We start from the raw sequence: 23,025 nt of genomic DNA on the forward strand, positions 1-23,025 counted from the left end.
CGGGCTCTAGTCCTGGAAGCTTCGGTGGGAACCTCTTAGGCAAGAATTGGTTACACTCTTTACATTCTTAAGAATTCGGCGTTCGCCCTGTCTCCTCTACCTTCGTCCGTGTCTTTTAAGCCGATGGAATGTTTCAAAATAGTACTAGCAGCCAACTAGTCCAGCTTACTACACTTAACGAGAATTCAGACTCGAATGGTACATGTTACTTTGTGAAAATATTTTTCCACGTTAGTGTAGTGACATTGGCAGGCATCAACCGCTCACACTCCATGGATCTTCAGGGATGAAGAGACCCTGAATCTATAGCATCTTTATGCTGTCCTTGTGAGTGACCGCCGTGTGCAAAGCTGCGCCAAAAAGTCGCTTTTAGGACAAGAGGCGCTGAGCACAAATTAAAGTTGACTTGCATTGATAGATTATTTCGTTCAAATCACAAAAGCAGGTGCTTTATTTTCACTGAAAGTGGAACTGCTTTAGTCAAGAAAAGGCAACAAATAAAAATGACATACAGATATCGCCATCGCCATCCGCGTGGGCGAGCAAACCGCGATGGCTTCAAGGGCGTGTTTTATACTGCAGATCGCCGCAGCTAGGGCAGACCGCCATTCATTCGCAACCGAGGGTCATGGTAATCACGATGATGAAGGAGTCCGGTTTGGTCTTAATGATAGGGTTTTGAATATAGTGGCTGGAAAAACGATGTTCGATTTTTAAGTCCCATTTAGGAACCAGCGTCAACGTAGGGCAAACATTTTATGAAGCAGTTGCTGGTGTCCCAATAAGCTACGTTACGCAGAATTCACTTTTCAGCCCCCACTCTCTTCCATGACACTGCGTAACATCAAAAAGGAGAATTAAATATTGAATACTTTGAACACAACACGTCACACAGGGAAGGCGGAAAAAATCTCTTTGCAGTTCGCACCTAAAAAGAGGATGCTTTGAAAGATTGGAAGATAGATAACTGAGGTTGTAGACAGCTTGAGAATAGCAGAATGCATTAGAAATACGGAAATCCAAAGAGAGTTTCTAAGCCTTCGTTGGCCTGTTCGGTCCTCTATGAATCAAGAAAGAACAAGCAAGTGATTCTTGGATAGCTAACAGACTCACGCGGTGTGTTAAATGGTTTCTTTTTGGATAAATTAGCTTCGCAGGTGTATCGGTTAGCCATTTTAATAACTTTCAGTTATTAAAATGGTTAATTTATTCGGGCTACTGTGATTTTCAGCCACTTTATAAATGAAAAGCATTCTTTAGTGCAGGAGTTGCTGAATACCTTAGTTCTAGTCCTGATGATAAAGGTGAGGATAGCTTCCACAGGTTGAAGCATGTTTGCAGTATACCGAAGAAATGCAACAAAATGAGCTTCGGTTTCCGGCCATCATCTAGGTCCATGTTCACCCCAGAGCAGAAGAACAAGTGAAAAAGTTTTTTTTTTTTTATCACCGAGCTAAAGGAGGTTCACTTGGCCCGCAAAGAGCACGTCTCCCGTGCTACGGTTGCGGATGAAGAACAGGAACGGGTGGTCCACCACAAACGGCACAGGTCCGATCCTGGAACCGCTTCTTGTGGCGAAGATCACGGCTGTGACGGCAGCTGCTTCGCTGCCTTCTTCGTTCACCTCGACCACGGCCTTGTGCACGACGTCGGTGATGAACAGATCGGGGGTACCTGTGATTCCCGAAAAGTCGGCCTGACTCTGGTCAAAAGCCTTCGAGACTCCGAGCTCTGACAGCGGTCCTTTCAGCGTGTATGCTCTTTCCAGCTTGAACCTGGGTTGGGATAGAAATGGCGGTATAGTACCACAATTCCCAGGTTGAGAGCTGCAATGATTCCTTTCCACTATAGGTAATGAGAAACGCCCGCAACGCACTGCTCGTAAAACTGGTTGTGTAACGAGCAGCGCATGGCAGGCATTAACACACGGTCAAGCTTGCTGGGTTTCCGCTCATTGGGGAAGTAGATTCTTTTACGAAAGGAGTTGGCGTAGCACGGGTACGCAAGTTGCACCATGCGTCTGCGATAAAACTACTGAAGAATACTGTCTTACTTTAAACTTTCAAGAAGGGCATCAACTTGCCCTTCTAGAGCTATCCCTGCCTGGTTGATGAGCGTGACACGCTCCCCTGGCGCATTTTTCCCGTTTACATGAGCGCGACACGCCAGAAAGTTGATACGAAACGCTGCTGTCGCATTCTTGTAAACGCGGCTTGGGAGACTATGCGCTCTGCCCAGTGTGGAATAATAGAAGTGGGTGCAAGAGGAGGCACGACAAGCAGCCAAAGGATTTGTCCAGTACCCGTGTGGCTTCCAACTTCTATAAGCTATCGTAGAATGCGCAGCACCTCTACAGCGGCACATTTCATGCTGAAATTAAACCTCTGGACCATGGGATTGTCTGCTATAATGTTTTTTCGCACATTCTGACAATTATTCCTGTTTTCACGGTGTGTAGGAGGCGCCGAGTTGGGGGTAACATGCAGTGCTATTACATGGAAGAGCGATACCTACAGAACAGTCATGTGATGTATCTAGGGTCGCGCGCTGCCGTAGTAGGCGATGGAATGAGCATTTTTCTCTCGCTTTATACGGTCGTGGTTAGATCGCTGGTTACTATATTTTTTTTTCAGATACACTAAAAACATTGTCTGTATTAAACCGAAAACTAGTCTTGTAAACTGTCGGTCCATATAGAGTGTACGTTTTCTTTACATGTATAAATGGAGCTTCCTTTTGCTTCGCATTTCACAAATGACATTACTCCGGGAAATCTGATTTTGCGGAGAAAATACGGAGCACAAACGGCCGGAACAGAAATACTACTTACTTTGGCAGCTTCACGTCAACGTCTCTGTTAGTCAGTTTGGACAGAAGGCGCTGGAAGACTGGCCACGTAAGATTCCGCCTGAGTGCATCTGCACCTGTTCTCTCGCGGGGTAGTAAAATGGTCATGCTGTAATCGAGCCCGGCATAGGGAAGATCAAGTACATCCGTGTTTGCGTCATTGTCGCGTGCGTAACCCGCGCGGAGCTTCGCACGCATCGTGTCCACTTCCACACTGTGTGTTCCTGCATTGAAAAATGGTGCCTTCGACGTTGCTGCCACCTGGAAGCGCGCTTTCCACAGGCCTTTAAAGTAGATAGCGTTGAGGAGGACCAACTTCGCGTCTGCTGGAAGAGGTCCGTTGAGCAACTTATCAATTTTGCCCCCCGTCTTGTTCTTTACCCAGTCGTTGATGCTATTCAAGGACTGTTGATCACTTAAAGCAGCAGAGTTGATTTCGGCCTCAAAGGACTGCCTCAGTAATTCCAGATATTCGGTTATCAAGGAGTATTCATTTTTAACGACCACTGCGTTGGCGACCCGGATGGTTGAGTTAGAAGGTGCTTGCAAAAGAAGCCTGTGCTGTGCGTGGGCGCTGGGTACGTGGTCGGACATCAGGCCCGCAGACGTGTAACCCAGAGTCTCGTGCAGATCTTGCTGCGTCTCGCCTCTGGCGCCAACGTATGCCATAGCCATTGCTGTTGACACACTATACGGCGAGAAAAACGTATTCTCATCGGACGAGGTCTGGATCTTGTGAAGAAGCCGAAAGCAGAAGTCGTTGTTGGCATCGGTCATCTTGTGCTCCTCTTGGGCGACGCAGAGCGCTAAGACCCATGCCAGGCAGATGGCCAGGCAGATGGCTGACCTCATGGTTGGTCGCTGCACGAAAAACGAAAAGCATCGTGAACTCAAGAAAGTACCTGCTAATGTTTCAAGTTCTAGAGTGGTTATCAATTGTAATCTAACGCGGCATCTACAGCGCGAACTCACTGCTATAAATGATTAATTCGTTTGAATTGTTAGGCACGAGCTTTCAAGGGCCGCCGGAGAATACACATATTGTACAGACGCTCCATTTCCCGTTCGTCTTTTTTCATTGTTGCTGAGCGAAGGTTAATAACGAATTTGTCGCCATTTTCCAACTTCCATTTCCACTGAAATTCTACGGTCCCAAAAATATCGACACTCTCCATGAGCAAGTGTCGGCGCAAATGGTTGCCTGTAATCTGTAATGGCCACGAGGGTCCACTACTTTGCTGCTATAAGCCTTGTAGGCGCGAAACACTAGCACCCGGAGCGCTAAAGTACGCAAATTCTAGGTTTCATTGAAAGCAACCTTATTTACTTGTTATAATTTTATGTTTCGCTGTATATGAGGCAGCAAACTACGACATGTCACATTACTTAAGACAAACACCTCACAGAGGTACCAAACGCTTGTTCATGTACCGAAATAACCGTTACCGATTTTAGTGCCTTCTTGGTTTTAAACGGGGTGTTTTCTTTAATAAGGCGGGTTTACTGCATCGCCGCTGTTGGGCAATTTCGCTTAGTACACTCTAAACACAGTAACCTATAACATAACTTTTGGACGTGAGTAACTTTTATCACAAAGGTTACAATTGATGTTTTTTTATGTTTTCATTACGTTTTCTTTATTTTTGTGGAGCCCAAAGGTTACAACGGTCAAAAGTCAACCGTCTCAAAGGTTACGATGAAAAAATTGCCAAGTAACCTTTGAGCTGTAACCTTTGCGCAGCACGGTAACCTATATGCGTCGTCAAGCCAGGAGATATGCACATAGAGGACGTATGCTGCTTTATGTGCGGGAATGTGCTTTTCGGATGCAATGGGGCTGCGGTTTCGATCGCAAGGGGGAGACATCAACGTAAGCTATCGCATGAGGTCGATACTGCTGTTTTAGGTCGCAGCCACATTGAATCGCGCGTTATCAGATATCTGCCTTCACATTTACCAAAGGAGGCTGCGAATGCAATGCAAATGCAGTATTTTGCGGCTGTATATGAGAAGACATCTTGAATTTTCGATTCCTATCCATGAGGAGGAGGAGGAGGAGGAAGAACATGAGTTTTGCAAAGAAACCCAACGTGCTACTTGTCTAAGCATGTTCTGTACCGATTTTATTGCGCGAATAAACGTCAATAAACAAATCTTTCAAATTCCGTGTAATTTCTCTATGACTCGGATAGAGCCTATTTCTCATCTTCCTCGAACCGATACGCGATAGCAACGGTCGCAATTAGTATTAAAAAAAGCAGTCATATGGAAGGGGAGCGCCTGGAAAGGCGACAGCGGACGTAACCGCATTTGCGGGCCGCCGAGTGCGCGATTCGATTTCCCTTCATGTGGCTCTCTTCATACACTTCCAATGTATCAGTTCTGGTGGAAAATATATATCACAAATGCAAACGTGATGCGCCCACGGTACAAACGGCGGCGCCTATACGAAACGAGTAATTGGCAAAGAACTACTCAAAATATGGCATGACGGCCGCTCCATGCGTGAGACGCGCATGCGCACATGGCCGGCGCTTCACCCAATGAAAAGCGGCGCTTCTGTTTCAAACGCTTGGCATCGTTGCACGCCGGCAAGTCTGGACGGCGGGAAGGCTCGGACGTTGCAGCGTTGCGGAGGCTGCTTTGTTCTTGGAACCGTTGGAACCGAGAGCTGGAACCGTTCGTGAACCACGCCGTCTTTTGGTGGCGTTCCTGAAGTGGTTTGTTTGGGGTAATGCCGCTAAGCAGCAGAGACCTGTGGGGTACGCTGCGCAGCAGCTGCAACGAACCTCAATGTGACTGTAGACGCTACGTCGTTGTGTGCTCGGCGGACAGCTCCGCGTCCGGCGCTATTCGTTGCGACTACTGCAATCACGTTCCCGGGGTTCATGGAAGAATGGCGGAATTGGGTGAGTGGCCTTTTTTTTTACCATATCCAGAATAGCGACCTGCAAAGTCATTTATTTCATGCTTGTCAAAGTGCGTATTTTCTTTCTTTGCCAGAGCAGCTTCATTCCCAAGCCTCGTTGAGTGCACTTCGAAGCGAAATGTGGTTCAGTAGTTTGAGTGTCTCATTCACCTATTGCGCGGGGTTTCGTGCCAAAAGTTTCGTCATCCAGAATATTTGTTTTAGAATATTGTTGCCGTATGTCGTTTGAGGTCATTAGGTGCGATAATACTGGGGTAATCCAGCGCTAATTCTTGATCGTTTGCATGCGTGTGCGCGCGTTTTTTTTGTGTTTTTTTTGCATACGTACTAAAGAGCATGCGTAAAACGCACGACGGTACATTTTAATGAAGGATGCGATTTGGGCGAGTTGGTATTGTAAACGATTTTATGACGCAATTCCACATCGGCGCTATGCTCCCGCCCAGGCGGCGGCAGTCGCCTCCGACTCGAGTGGCGATCACGTGAATCTGGCTCGGTGCGCCGGTCGGTCCCAGTGCCTACCGCATTGCCTGCCTATCCTCTTTCCTCTCTTCCCGGCGCCGTCTGGATTGATGTTTGTGTTTGTGATGGTTATTTTTCGCGAGTGCGGCGCGTCGCGACTCATTAACTTTGGCGACGGGAAGCGCAGCGCAGAGTGTGTGATTTGCGAGCGATCTCAGCGGACGTGCGTAAGACAGTGCGAGCCCTATTGAAGTGCGCTAACAAGAATTAAGTTGTAACTGCAATATATCCGTTTTTTATTCGCACAAATTTGTGTGAGCGTCGAGTGTTCTTACTCGCTGCCCCTCCCGTTCTGGTCATCTCTAACAGTATTGATTCATATATTGAAAACAGCGCGGGAAAACGAGACGATGTGTTGTGTCTTTCTTTGCTCGTCTCGTTTTCCTGCGCTGTTTTCACTATGAAGCGGTACTTTTGTTTTAAATCTGAATTTTGGAAATTTGCACGTCGTTTCATTGATTATCAATTGATCGGTGCGCCATACGATTTTGGTAATACAACTGGGCCCATTAAAAAAAATTGGCTGTGGTTTGACCAATGGCCATCCTGAGTGAATTGCGGAAGCAACAGCGCAGCAATCACAGCAGCGGCGCTGCAATGCGGTAGGCACTGCGGTGTTCTTTGTATACCATGTTTCACTCTGGTGAGAATATCAGCCATGCTTTAAGTATGAATGGTTGCTCACTGGCTCTAATTTAACATTCCACAGATCCCACTGCCTGAAGAGTTGCAAGTGACTGCACCTCATGTATACACCTGTGCTGAGTGTTTACGCTGGAAGTAGTAAAGAAGTGATCTCGATCAGCAACGGCAACCTAGAGCGTGCCCTCATCTTTTGCCTGGTGACATATTACATAAAAAACCTCGACTATCCACCGGCATTTCCCGCCATACTCATCCTGCTGCAGAAGATTGCCCTGCCAGACACTTCAGTGCCACGTGGACTACTGACGAACCAACTTAAGAGCTTGTTCATGCTCTTGAAAAAGAATAATTTGTTGTAATTTTCTGGAAAGAAATGTGTTTTAATTCTTCACTTTCTAATATGTTGAAATATATTTTCTACACCTAAATTGAGCAAGTTTTTTTTTTAACTGCAGCACACAAGTTGATATACTTATGCGAGTGTTGTCAGGCTTATAGCACTGTTAATGTTGCAAGTTATTGGGCATGCGATTGTGCATCTTTGTTACTGAAGTGACTGGAGGAGTCACAAAGGGCTTTTGTTTATATGATCTAGGCAAGTTGTGCTGAATTTGCTGATGATGTGTACCTCTGAAAGCTGTTAGGTACATGTATATCTCTGGTTGCTGTTTAGCCAAGGTGTTTAAATCGATTGATTGTTGTTTGTGTTTGTATGTGGCCGAAAGTTTTAAAAGAACTTATGTTATCTGCACTGCTTGGACCACCTTTCTTGATCTTTTATTGTATAGTGATTTTAATCTTTCTTTTAAGAGGTGTAGTAAAATGTGTGATCAAAATATTGGCTTCTCTGATATTTTTGACATTCATATTATGTGTCTGTTGTATCCCTCACACAATGTCAAGTTGACTTGGCACTTGGTCTTGAATAATAGAGCTTTTATTTTGTTCTTTTTGGTACTACAATTACAGTGCCTATGTTTTTATTTACATTGCAATAAGAGTGATATGCTGTAGCCAAGCTCTATTCGAAGCGGGACTTCATCTGAGCATGCTTTATTGAGTTGCTTGTTCAACTTGGTTCTGTGTCGCATGCCAACAGTAATACTGTAATATGGGTCCATATTTTAGTGCCTTGCATGCCCATCTATTGTGATATATTTTTTGGCAAAAAGTTTACAAAAATGGTGGCTTGAACATACTGGCATCTGTTGCATTCCTTAGTTTTTCTTCAATGTAGACAATATTTGGGAAGTTTTGTTGTTTTGTATTTCCTGTATAGTCTTGAAGATGTTGGAGTCAATTAAAAATTTGCCTATCATATGCCGATATTTGACATTTTTCTCCTTTCTAACCCATTCACTTGTTTGGCCAATTTTTATTCCATTCAAATTGAAATCCAGCAGAGCTCTGTATTGCATCACCTTCAGCAAGTTGGAACGATATTTTTGCCATTTTTAGGCCAGCCATTGCGGCTTACAAAGGTTACACATTTTGGAGCATGTAACCTATGGCTGACTCAATGATGTATACCTTTGTAAAGGTTACAGCGCTAAAAAAGTCGCGTAACCTATGCGTAAAAAGAAGTAACGTTTACCATTTGTAACTTTTAGAAAGGTTATAAGTGGAAAGGTTACATTTTGTAACCTTTAAATTATAGGTATACTTCAATGTGAAAATGTGCACCTTTACAAAGGTTACCCAAAGGTTACCGTGTTTAGAGTGTAGTGCCGCTGAGTGAGCGACTTTAAGCTGAGAATGAGAATTGGTATCACAGTGGTTATCAAAGCTGCAAGGCCGGCTTTAGTATCGCTGTCGATTACGAACAGTATCACAATATGTTGGCCCAAAAAGCAGAAACTACCGCTTGCGCCTGCAAATAAGGGCTAAGTCCTCTACGATATCCTTACGTTACAACTTTACTTGAAACGCTGGCATGTTTGCTATCGGACGGAACGCTGTTGCGATTATCGAAGTGGCCGGTGCAAGCCAGTCACGAACAGTTTTTACGCTCCATATGCTTTGATTTTTTGGCCCGTTATTTACTGGAGGCAACTCCATCTTCAATTTCAGGGCAGTTAAAGCAATATCTAGAATATACAGGCTAATGTGCCGACTGAGAGCGCCGACGTTGCATCGGGAGCAATGATTCTCAGCGGCGGCCGCAGTAGGGGCGCTGTTAACTGGGAGTGCGCTAGGAATGGTATGGCCTCAGGATTTTACCTATATATCTAGTTATAGCTATGGCTATCTATCTGCGCGTATCTTGCAGGCCGTCGGTCGAACGCGCTGCGCGAGGGTAAGTACCCTAGCCGGGCGTTCCTAACGAAAGACCTGGTCGCGCATTTGTTTTAATCCTTTATTTTCAGCGTACACCGCATTAACCAACAGATTAATTTACAATATATTCATCGCAGTAAACAAACTGCAATACTGCTCTAAGCGAGATCGTTGGCTGATGACGCAGAGATATATATTTGATATCATACCCTTTGTAGCCCACTCACAGAAAGTGTTAGCAGCAACTGTTAGCAGTCACTGGAAATAACGCCCCCCCCCCCCCCCCCCCCCTTCCCCCCAATCTTCTTCCCGTGGCTCGAGCTGCACTGGAGCACCTCTGTAACTCTTTTTTCTTAGTAACGCAGCACTGTGCCATAGTGGATACGAAGTTTGGCTGCTGAGCCCAAAGTGGCGAGTTCGAATCTCGACCACGGAGAAAGGGAAAAGGCACCCGTGTGCTGTGGATGTCAGTGCACGTTAGAGATCCCCAGTCGGTCGAAATTAATTCGGAGCTCTCCAATGTCGCGCCTTTCCTAGCTCATGTGCCGCTGTGAGAAGTATAACCCATCCTACCATACCTCCTGATTTTTTTTTTCTTACTGGTGAAAGCCAGTTATATGAACTGCAATTTAAGCGGGAAACTCGGCTGCCGACAAGCACGCATACTTGACGTGAGCTGCGCGCCATGGTTGCAGTGTAGTAGAAACGGGAGAGCTTGACCTTGATAAAATAAAATAACGACTTCTGTTCGCATCGAAGGGAATCGGTAAGCGCAGGGTTCTTCTGGCGAAGCATGTTTGTTCACTGGAAGAGGAACTTTGAATTTAAGCACGAAGGTTGCGAGTCCCAGTGGCAGTGTCGGGCAACGCAGGTAGAACATCCGACAGCTGCACCTGACAGCACCTCCTGTCATCAAGCGCGTTGATTCAGTCACATTACAGACGAGATATACAGACGAGCCATGATTGCAGACGGGGCAGGATTACAGAGGAGCCTACATCGAACATAGAGATATCCCCTTGAAATTCCCGTGTAATGTGTACGAAAGTCGCGGGGTGTGTGAAACTATAATATCGACGGTTGTTCGGTGTATCGAATGGTGCACCGCGGCACTGCCAGTGGCGCTTCTCCTAACACGCTCTTCGATTACTTCTGGCTCTCGGAGACAGGTCGGCCGAGCAGCATTGAGCACCTGCTGGCAGCCCCAGCACTGAAAAGCCCCGGGTTGACTTGAACGTAGGGTGCAGTTGAGGGTGGTCCCATGTACTCATTTTCTACGCCACGTAGCTCTCATGCGAGGAAGCCAACATCAGTAAAGCGTAGCGGCGGCCTTTTCCGTAGTGAAAATGAATACGTTTTGGAATATACGGCGGGATATTTATATTGTATTTTAAACATATTTTGTATGCATGAATGCTCTCAAATTATGTAGGAAATAGGTTTCTGGAATTTCTTTCCCGGTGTTCGAAATATATTCTTAAACTTTATACAAAATACGACACCTATGCATGCTATTAGCACGTTTTAAATGAGTGAAAACATACATATGCGGTGTTAGCATGTTGGGAGTGTACTAAAAGTGTAATTTCGTAAAATATGAAATTAATTCGTCCAAAGTATACTTCAGTTCTAACAAATTGGCGGTCCCCGTAAACGTAATTGCAGCACACTTCAAGCTGCTATGGAACAATCTTATGCTCGAAATCGCGTTTTGGAAAACAGCCAAAGCATTTACGTTTCTATCGTCCATTCGTTCATCGTAACTTCTAGCAGGAAGAAAACCACCACTTAATTACATTACTTGTGGAGAACGTGATAGCAGTAGTTGTGAAGAAGTCAGCGCAACAAGCGGACGAGGGACAAAAGAGAGTATACATAAGACGTTCACGAGCGCTGCTACCAGCTGTTTGTTCATGCGGTCGTACAAGGCATACAAAAAGTAAACAGCGAGCGTGCGCGTAGAGAGGGCAGAACAGGCACAGCAGTCGAGCAACAAGTTATTAAAAACGAATATGAAAAAGCACATTCAGCAGAATATACGCGTACAGACGTGTGACACATATGTGATACATGACTCTCGGTAAATGACAAATGACTTTCGGTAAACACGGTGTCAAAGCGCTCTACATCGGCTGTCGTCAATACGTTCATTAACAAGCAGTGTCAGGAACCCTCGTGCGTTTTTAGCGAATTTAACGTAAAGAGCGGCGCTTTGAAGAGTACGTACCTGGAGACGTTCAGCTTTCCAGATAATCAGAAGGAGATGACAGCGCGCACAACGATTTTGTAGACTGGCGCTCGTCTCGAACAGAACACGTCTGGCAGAATCAACAGGTTATTGTTTGCCAAGAGCTGTTGAGACGAGCTTTATACTCGCCGTCAGAAACTGGTAATGGGTCACAGATGAAGACATGCGCGTGGAAATCATCTGGCGCTCTCCGCCGCGTTCTATCTCTTCGTTCCAAGGGTAATATAAGAAGGCGGCTGGGAAGAAGGGCTTCGCATTATCTCTGTGGCCTGTTTTTAACTTGCTATCGTGGAACAACGTCCCCTTGTGTGTTCATCTCAAGTGGTGAGAAACGACGTCAGCAGCCACACTGTATTTGCTTGAATCGTGTTCGGACTTAGGTTATGTTGGGTTGGGTTAGGCAATGTGAGGTTATGATGAAAGGAAAGGCGCGGTGATTGTTTAATTATTGCTTGAAATAAAACGCCGCCGTAGACGTTAGCCCACTTTGGAGACGTTAAACTTGGCCGACCATGCCCACCTCGAGTATGTTTTCCCGCCTGGCGTACGCTGTGCTTTGAAAAATATGAAATCCATTTTCCTCTTCACTTTACTGTCACCGCTTACAGCACATAACACAGGCGGTCTAGGGTGGTAGTGGGTGAGCGTGACCCACTTGTATTCGGTATTATAGGGTCGCAACTTTGACACACGTGTTGCAGGCAAGTTGATATTGAGCTCGCAGACAGGAAATTTTGGCTTTATCGTGTGGAAAACTCGACGCTGTTGCGTTGTGTCTGCAACGGAACCCTTCAGAAAGATTTCCGGTCGAGAATTTCATATGCGACAAAGAGAGGATATCACGTGATTCGCTTGTTTAGGCGCTTTGCAGCCTGTCTGACGTGCAATTTCAGACGTTCGCTTCATAGCAGCATGATGCCTATATACAGGGTGTTTGACCTAAGACTTTACTGAAGTTTTAAAAATAGGCTTTTTGAGTTAGAATTAGAAAAATAATCTTTTTGAGTCAGTTCTCTTCTCTTCCTCTTTTACTGTGCATAGGGCTGCAGGTCGTCGGTTTCTTCTGCAATCGAATTTGCATGCGCTTATTAGACTGCTTAAAAAAAAGTTATATTTATCTCCCGATTTTCATTTTCAAAAGGCGTACTTTTTTTATGGAAAAACTTCTAGGTTAAAGAGGAAGTATACTGACTTTTGTTGGCTATATTTGGTTTGTGTAAATTGACAGCTCCCTTCCCATGTAACTGTATACCCGGCTATGATGGTGTGAAAGAGTTGAAAAATTTAGAGCATAACATTTCCGCTTGGTAGTCCTGTTTTGTCGTGCTAGATGGTGTCTGTGAACTCTGACATCGCGGACATTATATACAGTTAGTATACGAACTATGAAACTCAACGGCACCGACGACTGCTGCGCCACCTAGGCGACGTGCAGTAAGGATAATGAGCGTGACATTAGCCAAGAGGCATAGATTTCGTTAGAAATACAGTTGAGAGCACTCAGCTGGTTTAAAAAACTATGAATGAAATAAAACTGGTGACATCTATCGCAGATACTATCAACTGCTTTTGTCGGCCGCAGCGCTCCAGGTGGCAGCGCCACTGGCAGCATAGCGGCGACCTGCCTTTCTGAAAAAAAATAGAGGAAAAAATGATAACTTGGCTAAACAGCGCATGGGGACGATGACAAGCTGCAAGTTGATGATGATGAAAACTTTTATTTAAGTGACTTAGATTAAGGGAAGGCTGATCGGGTCCCTATCCGGGATACCGTTGGTAAAAGCCGCTGCCCGTGCTCTGGCGACGCCAGCTCGTTGTTCCTCGAGGTCCGAGCTGGACAGGGCCGTCTCCGAGCCCTCCCACGTTCGCTGATTTATTATGTCAATACTGTTATTTTCCTGATAAGTCCATACCATAAGGTATGTTTGCCTTCTGGCCACAAAATTTTCACTGCGCCGGAAAGGACTCGGGCTCAATGGCGTCAAGCGTAGCTGCATTATTAAACGACATAGTTTGTAGCTTTCGAAGGTGACATTCTTCAGATTTACTAAGATCCTTAGCGGAACTCGGGAGTGTCTGCCTTTCAAGGCGCAAATGCTGTAATATCTCTGAATATGTTGTTTCGAGAGCACATATTTAATTGCCCAAACAGCATACAGTCTTAGGCACCCTCAATACCATGCATCAAAATCCCGTACAAACTATAGGTTCCAAAAACTAACTCACATAATTCCTCATACATTAAACACCTATCCATATTTAACAGAATTGTCACTACAAAATATGTCCGAGGTCAGATTTAGGAAAACTGTTCATGAATATTTTTGTTATAGCTAGTTGTGGTGTGTTTTTACCTAATCAGTTTTTGTCTTTGTTATGTTTTGATCTTAGTTTAGTTGTGCTTAGCTCTATGCATGCCTGATCTCTGTTTCGTTGTCAATATATCCGCTGCTTTTCTAGTTTCTGTTACTTATGGAAACTTTGTACCATTGCCAAGTGCCACTTTTTTTTTTTTTACATGGGGAGGGCAGGCCTCTGTCAGGCGCTACTAGGCGACTTTAGCTTGCTCTCCCTTGTTTGCAGTCTCTGTACTGGCCAAAAAAAGACCAATAAATGAAATGAAACGGAGAGGAGGAGCCTGAATCAGTAAGATATTACGCAGAAGGATTCCGGGGAAGGAAAGCTCAGGCCGAAGCGTGTGCGCTCTCGTTTCCTTCAACTCCCTGGTGACCAGGTACCCAGATTAGTTCCTTCAGTGCAGCTGAAGTCCTACATTGACTCAGAATTTTGCAGGTTAGCGACGTGATTCTGCCACGCATATAGTTTCTACGAGCCTCCTGGGAATCTGTAACTACGTATTTCGCCATCGCCGCCTGTGTACGCGAGCAAGCTGCGATGTCTTTAAGATCGACTTTTAGGCTTTTGATAACTGAGGCTAAGGCACACCGCCATTCATTTCGAGCCGATGGTCATGGAGATTGGCAGGAAAAGCAATGTTTCCTTTTTGAGCCAAATTTACTCATCAAAAAATGCGTCATCTGATGTCGAACAAACATCAACATTTATAATAGACTCTTGCACGTCTCCAACCAAAAACGTTTTTAATTTAAAGTCTAATGTTTTGAAGCCCGTTCGGCTTGTCCTTTAGGGGGTGACTGGGGGCAGCAGCTGTTGTCTTTGGTTGTCGGACTGTGCGGAGGCGGTGAATGGCGACTTTTCTTCTTTGAGCTGCAGAGCGAAGTCTATGTGCATATATATACTGCGGGCAGGTTCCCCTTTGTGCAGTTAATATTGGTCGGGGCCGTTTGAACGTGCCAGGATTCGAATAAGAGCCTTTTTTGGTAATTTGTTTTGAGTTCCGAGGAGGCAGGTTTCGTCGAAGTTGATTCTGTGGTCCGAGTCTTCGGAATTTCGGCTACAGCTACATAGCTATGTAAATGCAGATCAACAAAGCTACAAAAGCAAAAACTCGATATTCACCAAGGGCAAAACGTTTTATCGATCCAGCGGCCCTTTGTGTCCCAGTAAGCTGCGGCATACAGCTTTCACTTTCTGGCGGTCATTGTCTTCAGAATACTTCGTAACACCAAGAGGGTGGTGGTGGTGGTGGTGTGACACTTTTATTAGAACATCCTTTCTATTAGGCGTTCAATAGGTCCTGGGCCAAGGCGATGAGGGCACGTAGCAGCTTCAGATCCAGGGAGGCGAGCCAGATGGGCCACGGTGGGGGTGGGGGGAAAGGATAGGCGGGGGACTGGAAGGCTGCGTGGCACTGTGTAAGGCAGTGCTCTATGTCTGCACATTTCTGTGGACAGTTTGGGCACTAAGGGATAATGAAATGTTTAATACTTTCAACCCGATAGGAGGGACAGGTGTAACGGAAATAATTTGTAGTCCGTGACAAAACCTAGGGCGCTTCGAAGGGTTAGGAGATAGATAAGCTGGGTCGTAGACAGCTTGAGATTAGCAGAATGCATCTGAAAAACAGAAGTACAGAGTTTTTATGGAGTCTTCTATTGTCCTATTTCGTCCTGTATGATTCAAGAGAGAGCAAGAAAGCGATTCATTGATGGCTAACAAGCTCACGCGACATATTGAATAGTTTCCTTTTCGATAAATTCGCGGCTATATTGGTTGGTAAACTTTAAGTTATTAAAGTAGTTATTAGACTGTTTCGGTGGTGTGATTTGCAACCATTGTATTAATGAAAAGCATTCTTTAGTGGAGGTGCTGCTAAACGACTTAGCAGTTGTAGTGATGGTAAAGGTCAGGATAATTTGGTCAGGTTGAAGCACGTTTCAGCTTCGGCTTCCGGCCCTCGTCTAGGTCCATTTCATACCAGAGCAGAAGAACAAGGGTTGTGTTTCCCGCCGATCTAAAGATGGTTCACTTGACCCGCAAAGAGCACGTCTCCCGTGTGGCGGTTACGGATGAAGAACAGGAACGGGTGGTCCACCACAAACGGTAGAAGTCTGTTCGAGAAACCGCCTCTTGTGTAGAAGATGACGGCCGTGGCGCCAGCTGCTTCGCTGCCTTCTTCGTTCACCTCGACCACGGCCTTGTGCACGACGTCGGCGATGAACAGGTCGGGGCTACCGGTGATTCCCGAAAAGTCGGCCTGACTCTCGCCAAAAGCCTTCGACGCTCCGAGCTCTGACAGTGGTCCTTTCAGATGGTATGTTCCTTCCAACTTGAACCTGGGGGGAGAAAGAAATGGAAGATTAGTACCAGACTGCTCAGGTTGAGAGTTGCAATGATTCCTCTCCTCTGTACTTAATGAAAAACTCCCGTACTGCGTTGCTCATGACACGTACGGTTAACTCGCCGAAAATTGGCCTCATGGCCTGGCTTGCGGAGTTTCAGCTCATTGCAGAAATAAAAGTTTTCTTTTTTTTAAGGACGCAGTTGGCATTGCACGTGTACGCAAGTTGCACCATGCGTCTGCGATAAAACTACTCTACAATACTGTCCTACTTCTAAGTTGTCATTATGCAGTTATGCATTCTGCTCTGCAAAGAGTAATCTGGAAATGTCTGAAATCGTGCAAACTACGTTATTGTGCAGAGATATTGCTCTTGAAAAAAGAAATCTATATTACAATGATACAAACATTCAATATGAGAAATTCGTTCGTGGAATGTCAAACACTGAAAGGAAATCAATACGGGTACGCTCACGCTGCAGTTACGAATAAGCTGCATGGCTGTAGACTACTTATTGTATGCTTCGTATTAATTGAGGCTCCTGATAAAGAACCAGACGGTCAAGTGGATTGATATTTATTTTTCTTCGCTTCTGAAGCTCCTAGTGGGTGGACTTCGCATATAACAGCCAAATGTAGAAAGTCAAGCAATAGTGTCGTTTATTTTTTTGTCCGTCCGTTGTACAAAAAGTTCGTTTTAGATGTAATCAGACCTTATCGCGGCGCTTTCCAAGCTGTCCAGTGCGCTCATGTGCACCTCAACGATGCCATTGCTTCCGACAAGACTTTAGGGATGCGATATTTCTAATCGTAATCGAAGCATTTCACAAAACTGGTGGTAGCTTTGCATCCTCGTCTCCGATCTTGTGCAAGCTTTTACGGATACGCTAACGTAGCTAGCATATAGCACGTGGTCGTAGAACGTAGTGTCTGCTTCCTGCGCAATGCTGATGCATAGAGGGTGGAGAGCCAATTGAGCAGCCGACGGATGTTAGATGACAGGCTCGGTCAGCAGGTCATATCATGTGACTAGTATTCAAACTTCTCACGTCGCTGCCATTGATTGACTGCCGACCGCGTACATCAGTTTCACTTTCAGCGCTGCCCCTGTCTCGTGCCTACTATGCTTCTGCTCTCAATTTAGGCCCTTTGCCCAGCCGGCACACACGAACGCATCGATTGGCTTTGTAGACCGCGGGCGTGCTTGGCCGGCGGTTAACTGCAGATTGAATTCAGCTTTATTTAACGTCCTTCTATCAGGGACGCCATGCTGTTTCGAAATAGGAGGAGGTGGTGCGATGGTGCGGCTAGGAGACGCTTTCTTCTCTGCGTGCTGGCAGGAAGCGCGTGGTTTCAGACATTTCGTCACCCGAGGCAACTTCTGCTCTTTTAACAGTTTACAGAAGCAGAGAATGTTTTGTGGATTTGGTTGATCACATTTAGGTTCGCAGCCTTAAATTTCAGAGAAGACGACTACATGGAAGTTCGGGAGCTACGGAGCTCGAAGCCATATGTGCCGTGTCATCGGTTTTTCACGATGGCGCAGCCTGTATCTGCGGTGCAACATATTGCCTCATAAAGGCAATACTTATGTTCAAACCTGCTATTCGACAGATTCACTTGCATAAATTCTGTGTCATTTTTAAAATATTAACTTGGCTACTGGAGCAAACAATCGGAAACGCCAATAAATCTTTTGGATGTGTGCTCGCATCGATGTGTGTTGTACGTTTGAGCGCACTTCGGCGTAAAGCAGCAAAACACGGCTTATATGCTGGACTTACGCGCAGAGCGGAAGAGACTGTCAACAAAATTCCGAAATGCACGAAAGCTCTATAGGAACGTGAAATTTAACATTAGCAGAGTGAGTTGAGGGGCAGTAGGCGAGTCGGATACCCGCTTTGTAATGTGTCTTACAAAGTATTCTCGAATCAAACGCTCGTTTCACACACAGAGGTGGACTAAAGAAACAAATTAATCGGGCAACAAAATGGGTTAAATATTTTGCTTCTTCAAACCTGATATTACAGTAGAAGTTCGCTCTGTCGGTAGATATATACGCTTATTTGGCAGACTACACTTAAATCCTGCTCGTCATTTTCCTGCTGTAGCTTTAGGGTGCTCTACAATAACACGGAAAACCCCAGCGTGTTTCGCATAACTTTACTGGCGATAGTACAAAATCCTCTGAGAGCAAAACCGGTTTCATCAGAATAGTTGTCAACCATGAAATGGCTCTAGTTTCCATTGTGTGTTGCTTGAATGCGGTGATACGAACATGACGAACATGGTCCGGACACTGCGGCGAACTTGAGGCCTAACATGATGACAAACATTGTATAATGTAGCTATCGGGAACATCCCGAAATTTTTCGTTCGTGTGGTATCCGGAAGTAAAAGGCTTTGTCATCCTGAGCGAGTTCCGAACCTGCACCGGCAGAAATAGCGCAGCTCTTTTTGTGATGCTTCAGGGCACTAGGCCACCACAGCAGCCACTCGGGCTTCGTGTTCTAGTCCGTAGATGCTCGCGTTATGTGATTTTGCCGCCATCGTCTTCTTTGATAATTTAATTGTCCGCTTCCAGAAGCTCAGCGGCAGTACTGCTGAGCTTTCGTAGCCACACACGGAGGTGTGAAGGCGGCTCGCGTGCTGCCTAATGTGTTGCTAAAGTTCGAGAAGAACAGGCGAGTGCTATGACGCATTAAGCAGGGAGAGAAGCGTGAGACGCTGAAGGTGCTGTCGTGTACGAAATTGCTAGTGGCTGAATGCATCGGTACGGGACATACCAAAAGCGGCCAGAGACACCTAGTCCGCTGCTCAGCTGGAAGAGAAGCGGCTGATGGCGGCGGCTCATCAACCCGCGAAAGAAGCCAGAGAGACTACGCTCTCTGCCCAGTGTGGAAGAATACAAGCGGACGAAAGAGGACGCACGTCGAGCAGCCGAAGGACTTGGCCAATATCCGTGGGGCTTCTAACTTCTACGAGCTTTTCTAGAATGCAATGCACCTTTCCTGTGATTCATTTCATGCTTAAACTTATTATCTCGACGGTGGGTAAGTCTCATAATGTTTTTCCGCACCTTCTGATCTTTATTCTGGTTTTCCGGAGTGTGGAAGATTCTGTCTGTTGGGTAAACTGCAGCAGTAGATGCTAGGACGGACGGTCCCTGCAGCACAGTCAAGCCATATTTCTAAGGTCGCGTGCTGCCGTAGGATAACGAAGGAATGAGCAGGTTGCTCCTCATAAATTAGGTAGTGGTTCAAACGCAGGCTTGAATGTTTCCTTGAGCGGCTGCACTAGCACCTTGTGTGTTTTAAATCGAATACTGGCCATGAGGCAATCGCTCCAAACATAATGTACAAATCTTCATTACGTGCAACAATAAACCTTCATTTAGCTTTGCGTTTCACAAATCGTTCGCTGTTAAAATTCCGGCACTGAGAAGAAAATACTCAGAACTTCGTGCTGGAACAGAAATACTACTTACTTGGGCAGCTTAACCTCAATGTTCCTTTTAGCCAGCTTGGACACGATGCGCTGGAAGACCGGCCACGTAAGGCTCTGCCTGAGTGCGTCTGCACCTGTTCTCTCGTGGGGTAGCAAAATGGTCATGCTGTAGTCGAGCCCGGCATATGGAAGATCAAGGACATCCGTGTTCGTCTCGTTGTCGTGATAGTAATCCGCGCGGAGGCTTGCACTCATCATGTCCACCTCTACCTGGTTTGCTCCTGCATTGAAGAACGGTGCCTTCGACGTTGCTGACACCTGGAAAGGCGCGTTCCAGAAGCCTTTAAAGTAGATAGCGTTGAGGAGGACCATCCTCGCGTCTGGCGAGAGAGGTGCGTTGAGCAATTTCTCAATTTTCCCCTCCGTCTTGTTCTTTACCCAGTCGTTTATCGTATTCAAGGACTGTTGATCACTCAAGGCAGCCCAGGTAACTTCGGCATCAAATGACTCCCTCAGCGAGTCTAGAAACTCTCTCTGCACGGAGTATCCATTTTTAATGATCGCTGCGTTGGCGACCCGGATGGTAGAGTTCGAAGGTGCGCGCAGAAGATGTGTGTGCTGTGCATGGGCGCTGGGAACATGGTCGGACGTGAGGCCCGCAGACGTGTAACCCAGAGTCTCGTGCAGATCCTGCAGCGTCTCGCCTCTGGCGCCAACGTATGCCATGGCCATTGCTGTCGACACACTATACGGCGAGAAGAAGAGATTCGCATCGGACGAGATCGGTATCTTCTGAAGGAGCCGAAAGCCGAACTGGTTGTTGGCATCGGTCACCTTGTGCTCCTCTTGGGCGGCGCAGAAGACCAAGAGCCATGCGAGGCAGATGGCGGACTTCATGGTTGTTTCCTGCAGGGAAAATGGAAATCATCGTTTGCACACAGGATAAGTGGCAGTTTTATGGTCTAGCGTGGCCATCAATTGCAATTACGTAGTGGAAAGACCGGCGTAGAATACGCACTTTGTATACAAGCTCAATTTTTCGTTCCTAATTTTTCACTCTAGATGAGCAGAGGCTAATGATGAATATGTTTAGCAGTTTTCACAGCGGCCAGTTCTGCTCAATTTGTCATTTCCCATAAAGAACGAGATCCTTCGTGAGTAATAGTCGGCTGGATATGTTGTGTTCGTCGGAATTTGTTGCCTGTTATGTGGGGAGAAAGTCAATGTGCAAGGCAGTCACGAACCTTTCTTACGTTACAGCAGCTTTAAATTTCAACCCGTTATTTACTGGTGGCAACTGCAGCTCGTATTTAAGAACCAATAAAGTGGTACAGAGTATTCGTACTAGAACACCTCTGCAAACCCTTTTCCATAGTAACCCATCACTGTGGCTTAATCGATAGTGAGACGTCTTTTATAGCAGATATGGAGCTTTCCGAAGTAGAACTACACAAACCGTACCTCTACCTTATTTTCTTTTTAACCAGTGACAGTCAGTTATCTGAACCACTGTTCAAGCGGGGAACTCGGTTGACCTCGTCTGGAGCAGGTAGCTGCTTTATTCCTTAAAAAAAGAACTTGGAATTTAAGTGCGAAGGTGCCGAGGCCCAGTGACAGCGCCGAGCAAGGCAGACAGAAACAATCGACTAAAGGACGTACAACGTATTCCGCCATCCGTCGGCGCTTACATTAAATCTCATTGCAGTTTCGTCCTGATATATCTAACACGGATATTTCTAATTATTTGCAATGTCCAGCGACACAGATTATCCCCTTGAAAATTCTTCATAAAGTTATTGGAAAGACGCGGAGTTTATGGAACTCGAATTTCGGCGTTCGTTCGATGTACCGAACAGAAGTGGCGTTTCTCCTAATGTCGCTCTTCGATCCCTTTTCGCGGGCGGAGACAGGTTGGGAGCCCAGCCTTGAGCATTTATTGGCAGCGCTAGCACTGAGGAACCACGTGACAATTTGAACTCGGGATGTGGTTGAGGATGGCCCGCACTTTCTTGCACTCATTTTCTACGCCACATTTCTGTCACGCGATGAACCCAACATAAGTAAAGCATAGCGGCGGCGTTCACTTTTCCGGCGGACGCGTTGCGGAAGACATTTGGACCTATATTTTAATCAGATTAAACCATTTATAGTGTGCTGGTAGTAGGATCAGCCGTCTTCAGATAGTCAGCGGTTAATTCTAAAGCACAGACCGCTGCTGCTTCGATGCTAAGCAGTCCAGGCCTAGCGGCGACTAGCGAGAGATGCGTTGCCAGCATGCTAGCGGGTTGCACTGGGCTCTAAGAAGCGCGTTGCTTGCATGGTTGCACTGCACTCTTCCTGCTCGGTTGCAGATGAGTTTATCTATTGCCGCCTTTTATATACCGAACTATGGATATATCGAACTATTCTGGGAATACATTTGAGTTAGATATAGCCGGATTCGATTGTATAGTGCAGCAAGGTGTGTTGTGAGTGAATGCTATAGTGACACGTACACATGCCGTAAATGAGTGCCGTAAATTCCATGCCGTAAATTCGCAAGTAGTGCGAAGAATCCTAGTGTTTTTTAAATAGCGAATTTAACGTAAAATGCTGTCATTTAGAGAGTACGCACCTGAAGACGTCCAGCTCTCCAGAGTATCAGAAGGAGATGGCAGTGGGCGCAACGATCCTGCAGACTGGCAGTCGTGCTGAGCGGAGCGCGCCTTGCTGAGCCTACAGAGTAGTGCTTGCAAAGAGCAAACTAGACGAGCTTTATAGTCCCTGACAGACGCTAGTAATAGGTCACACATGGAGGCATGTGGGAGGAAATGATATGGCGGCCCCAGACCCGTTCTATCTCTTCGCCCCAGGGGTAACCTAAGAAGGCGGCTGAGAGGCAGGGCCCTCATTATCTCTACGGCCTGTTTTTAAGTCGCCCTTGCTGAACAGCGTAATCTTGTTTGCTCATCTTCAGTGATGAGAAGCGACGTCAGCAGCCACACAGTATCTGCTTGAATCGCGCTCGAGCTTAGGTTAGGTTAGGCTAAATGCGCGGTGATCTCGAATGGAGGGATGACATTTCTTAAAAGGGGGATATAGAGAGGTGTGCGGCCAAAGCGGCTACCGAAGGAACCGGCACACGAAAGAAGCTTTTAGGTCTTGCTTGTTGCTTGAGAAATAACGCCGCCAACCATTACAGACCATGCCTACCTCAGATAATTCTGTCCGCCTGCTGTGTTGAGCTCATGTGCTCTTTAAAAAATTTATATTAAAAGACGAGGGAAATTAAAATTTTCCTGTTCCTTTACTTTGGCCGCTGGTAGACATAACACACACGGTTTAGAACGAGTGAGGATGATCGTGTCCCACTTGTATTCTGGACAATACTCAGCCTGTCTAGAGGATATTGTCACACAATTGTATGAA

The 23,025-nt window shown here is 46.0% G+C and overlaps 2 protein-coding genes across 2 annotated transcripts; both read right to left on the reverse strand.

Moving 5' to 3' along the window:
- Nucleotides 1–460: 460 nt before the first annotated feature.
- Nucleotides 461–11,611, reverse strand: LOC149372486 (iripin-1-like). Its single transcript, XM_089586470.1, has 3 exons — nucleotides 11,448–11,611; nucleotides 2,831–3,708; nucleotides 461–1,775 (listed from the first exon to the last, which is right to left on the reverse strand). The coding sequence occupies exons 2-3, from the start codon at nucleotides 3,697–3,699 to the stop codon at nucleotides 1,454–1,456; spliced, it is 1,191 nt and encodes a 396-aa protein (XP_089442596.1). The 5' UTR covers nucleotides 3,700–3,708; nucleotides 11,448–11,611; the 3' UTR covers nucleotides 461–1,453.
- A 3,458-nt stretch (nucleotides 11,612–15,069) lies between these two features.
- LOC149372487 (iripin-1-like) lies at nucleotides 15,070–22,399 on the reverse strand. Its single transcript, XM_089586479.1, has 3 exons — nucleotides 22,232–22,399; nucleotides 19,658–20,523; nucleotides 15,070–16,165 (listed from the first exon to the last, which is right to left on the reverse strand). Exons 2-3 carry the CDS (start codon nucleotides 20,512–20,514, stop codon nucleotides 15,844–15,846), a joined length of 1,179 nt encoding a protein of 392 aa, XP_089442605.1. The 5' UTR covers nucleotides 20,515–20,523; nucleotides 22,232–22,399; the 3' UTR covers nucleotides 15,070–15,843.
- Nucleotides 22,400–23,025: the final 626 nt, after the last annotated feature.

This window comes from Amblyomma mixtum, chromosome 1 (assembly GCF_055824585.1).
Source record: "Amblyomma mixtum isolate Tamu chromosome 1, ASM5582458v1, whole genome shotgun sequence".
Taxonomy (NCBI): Eukaryota; Metazoa; Arthropoda; class Arachnida; order Ixodida; family Ixodidae; genus Amblyomma; species Amblyomma mixtum.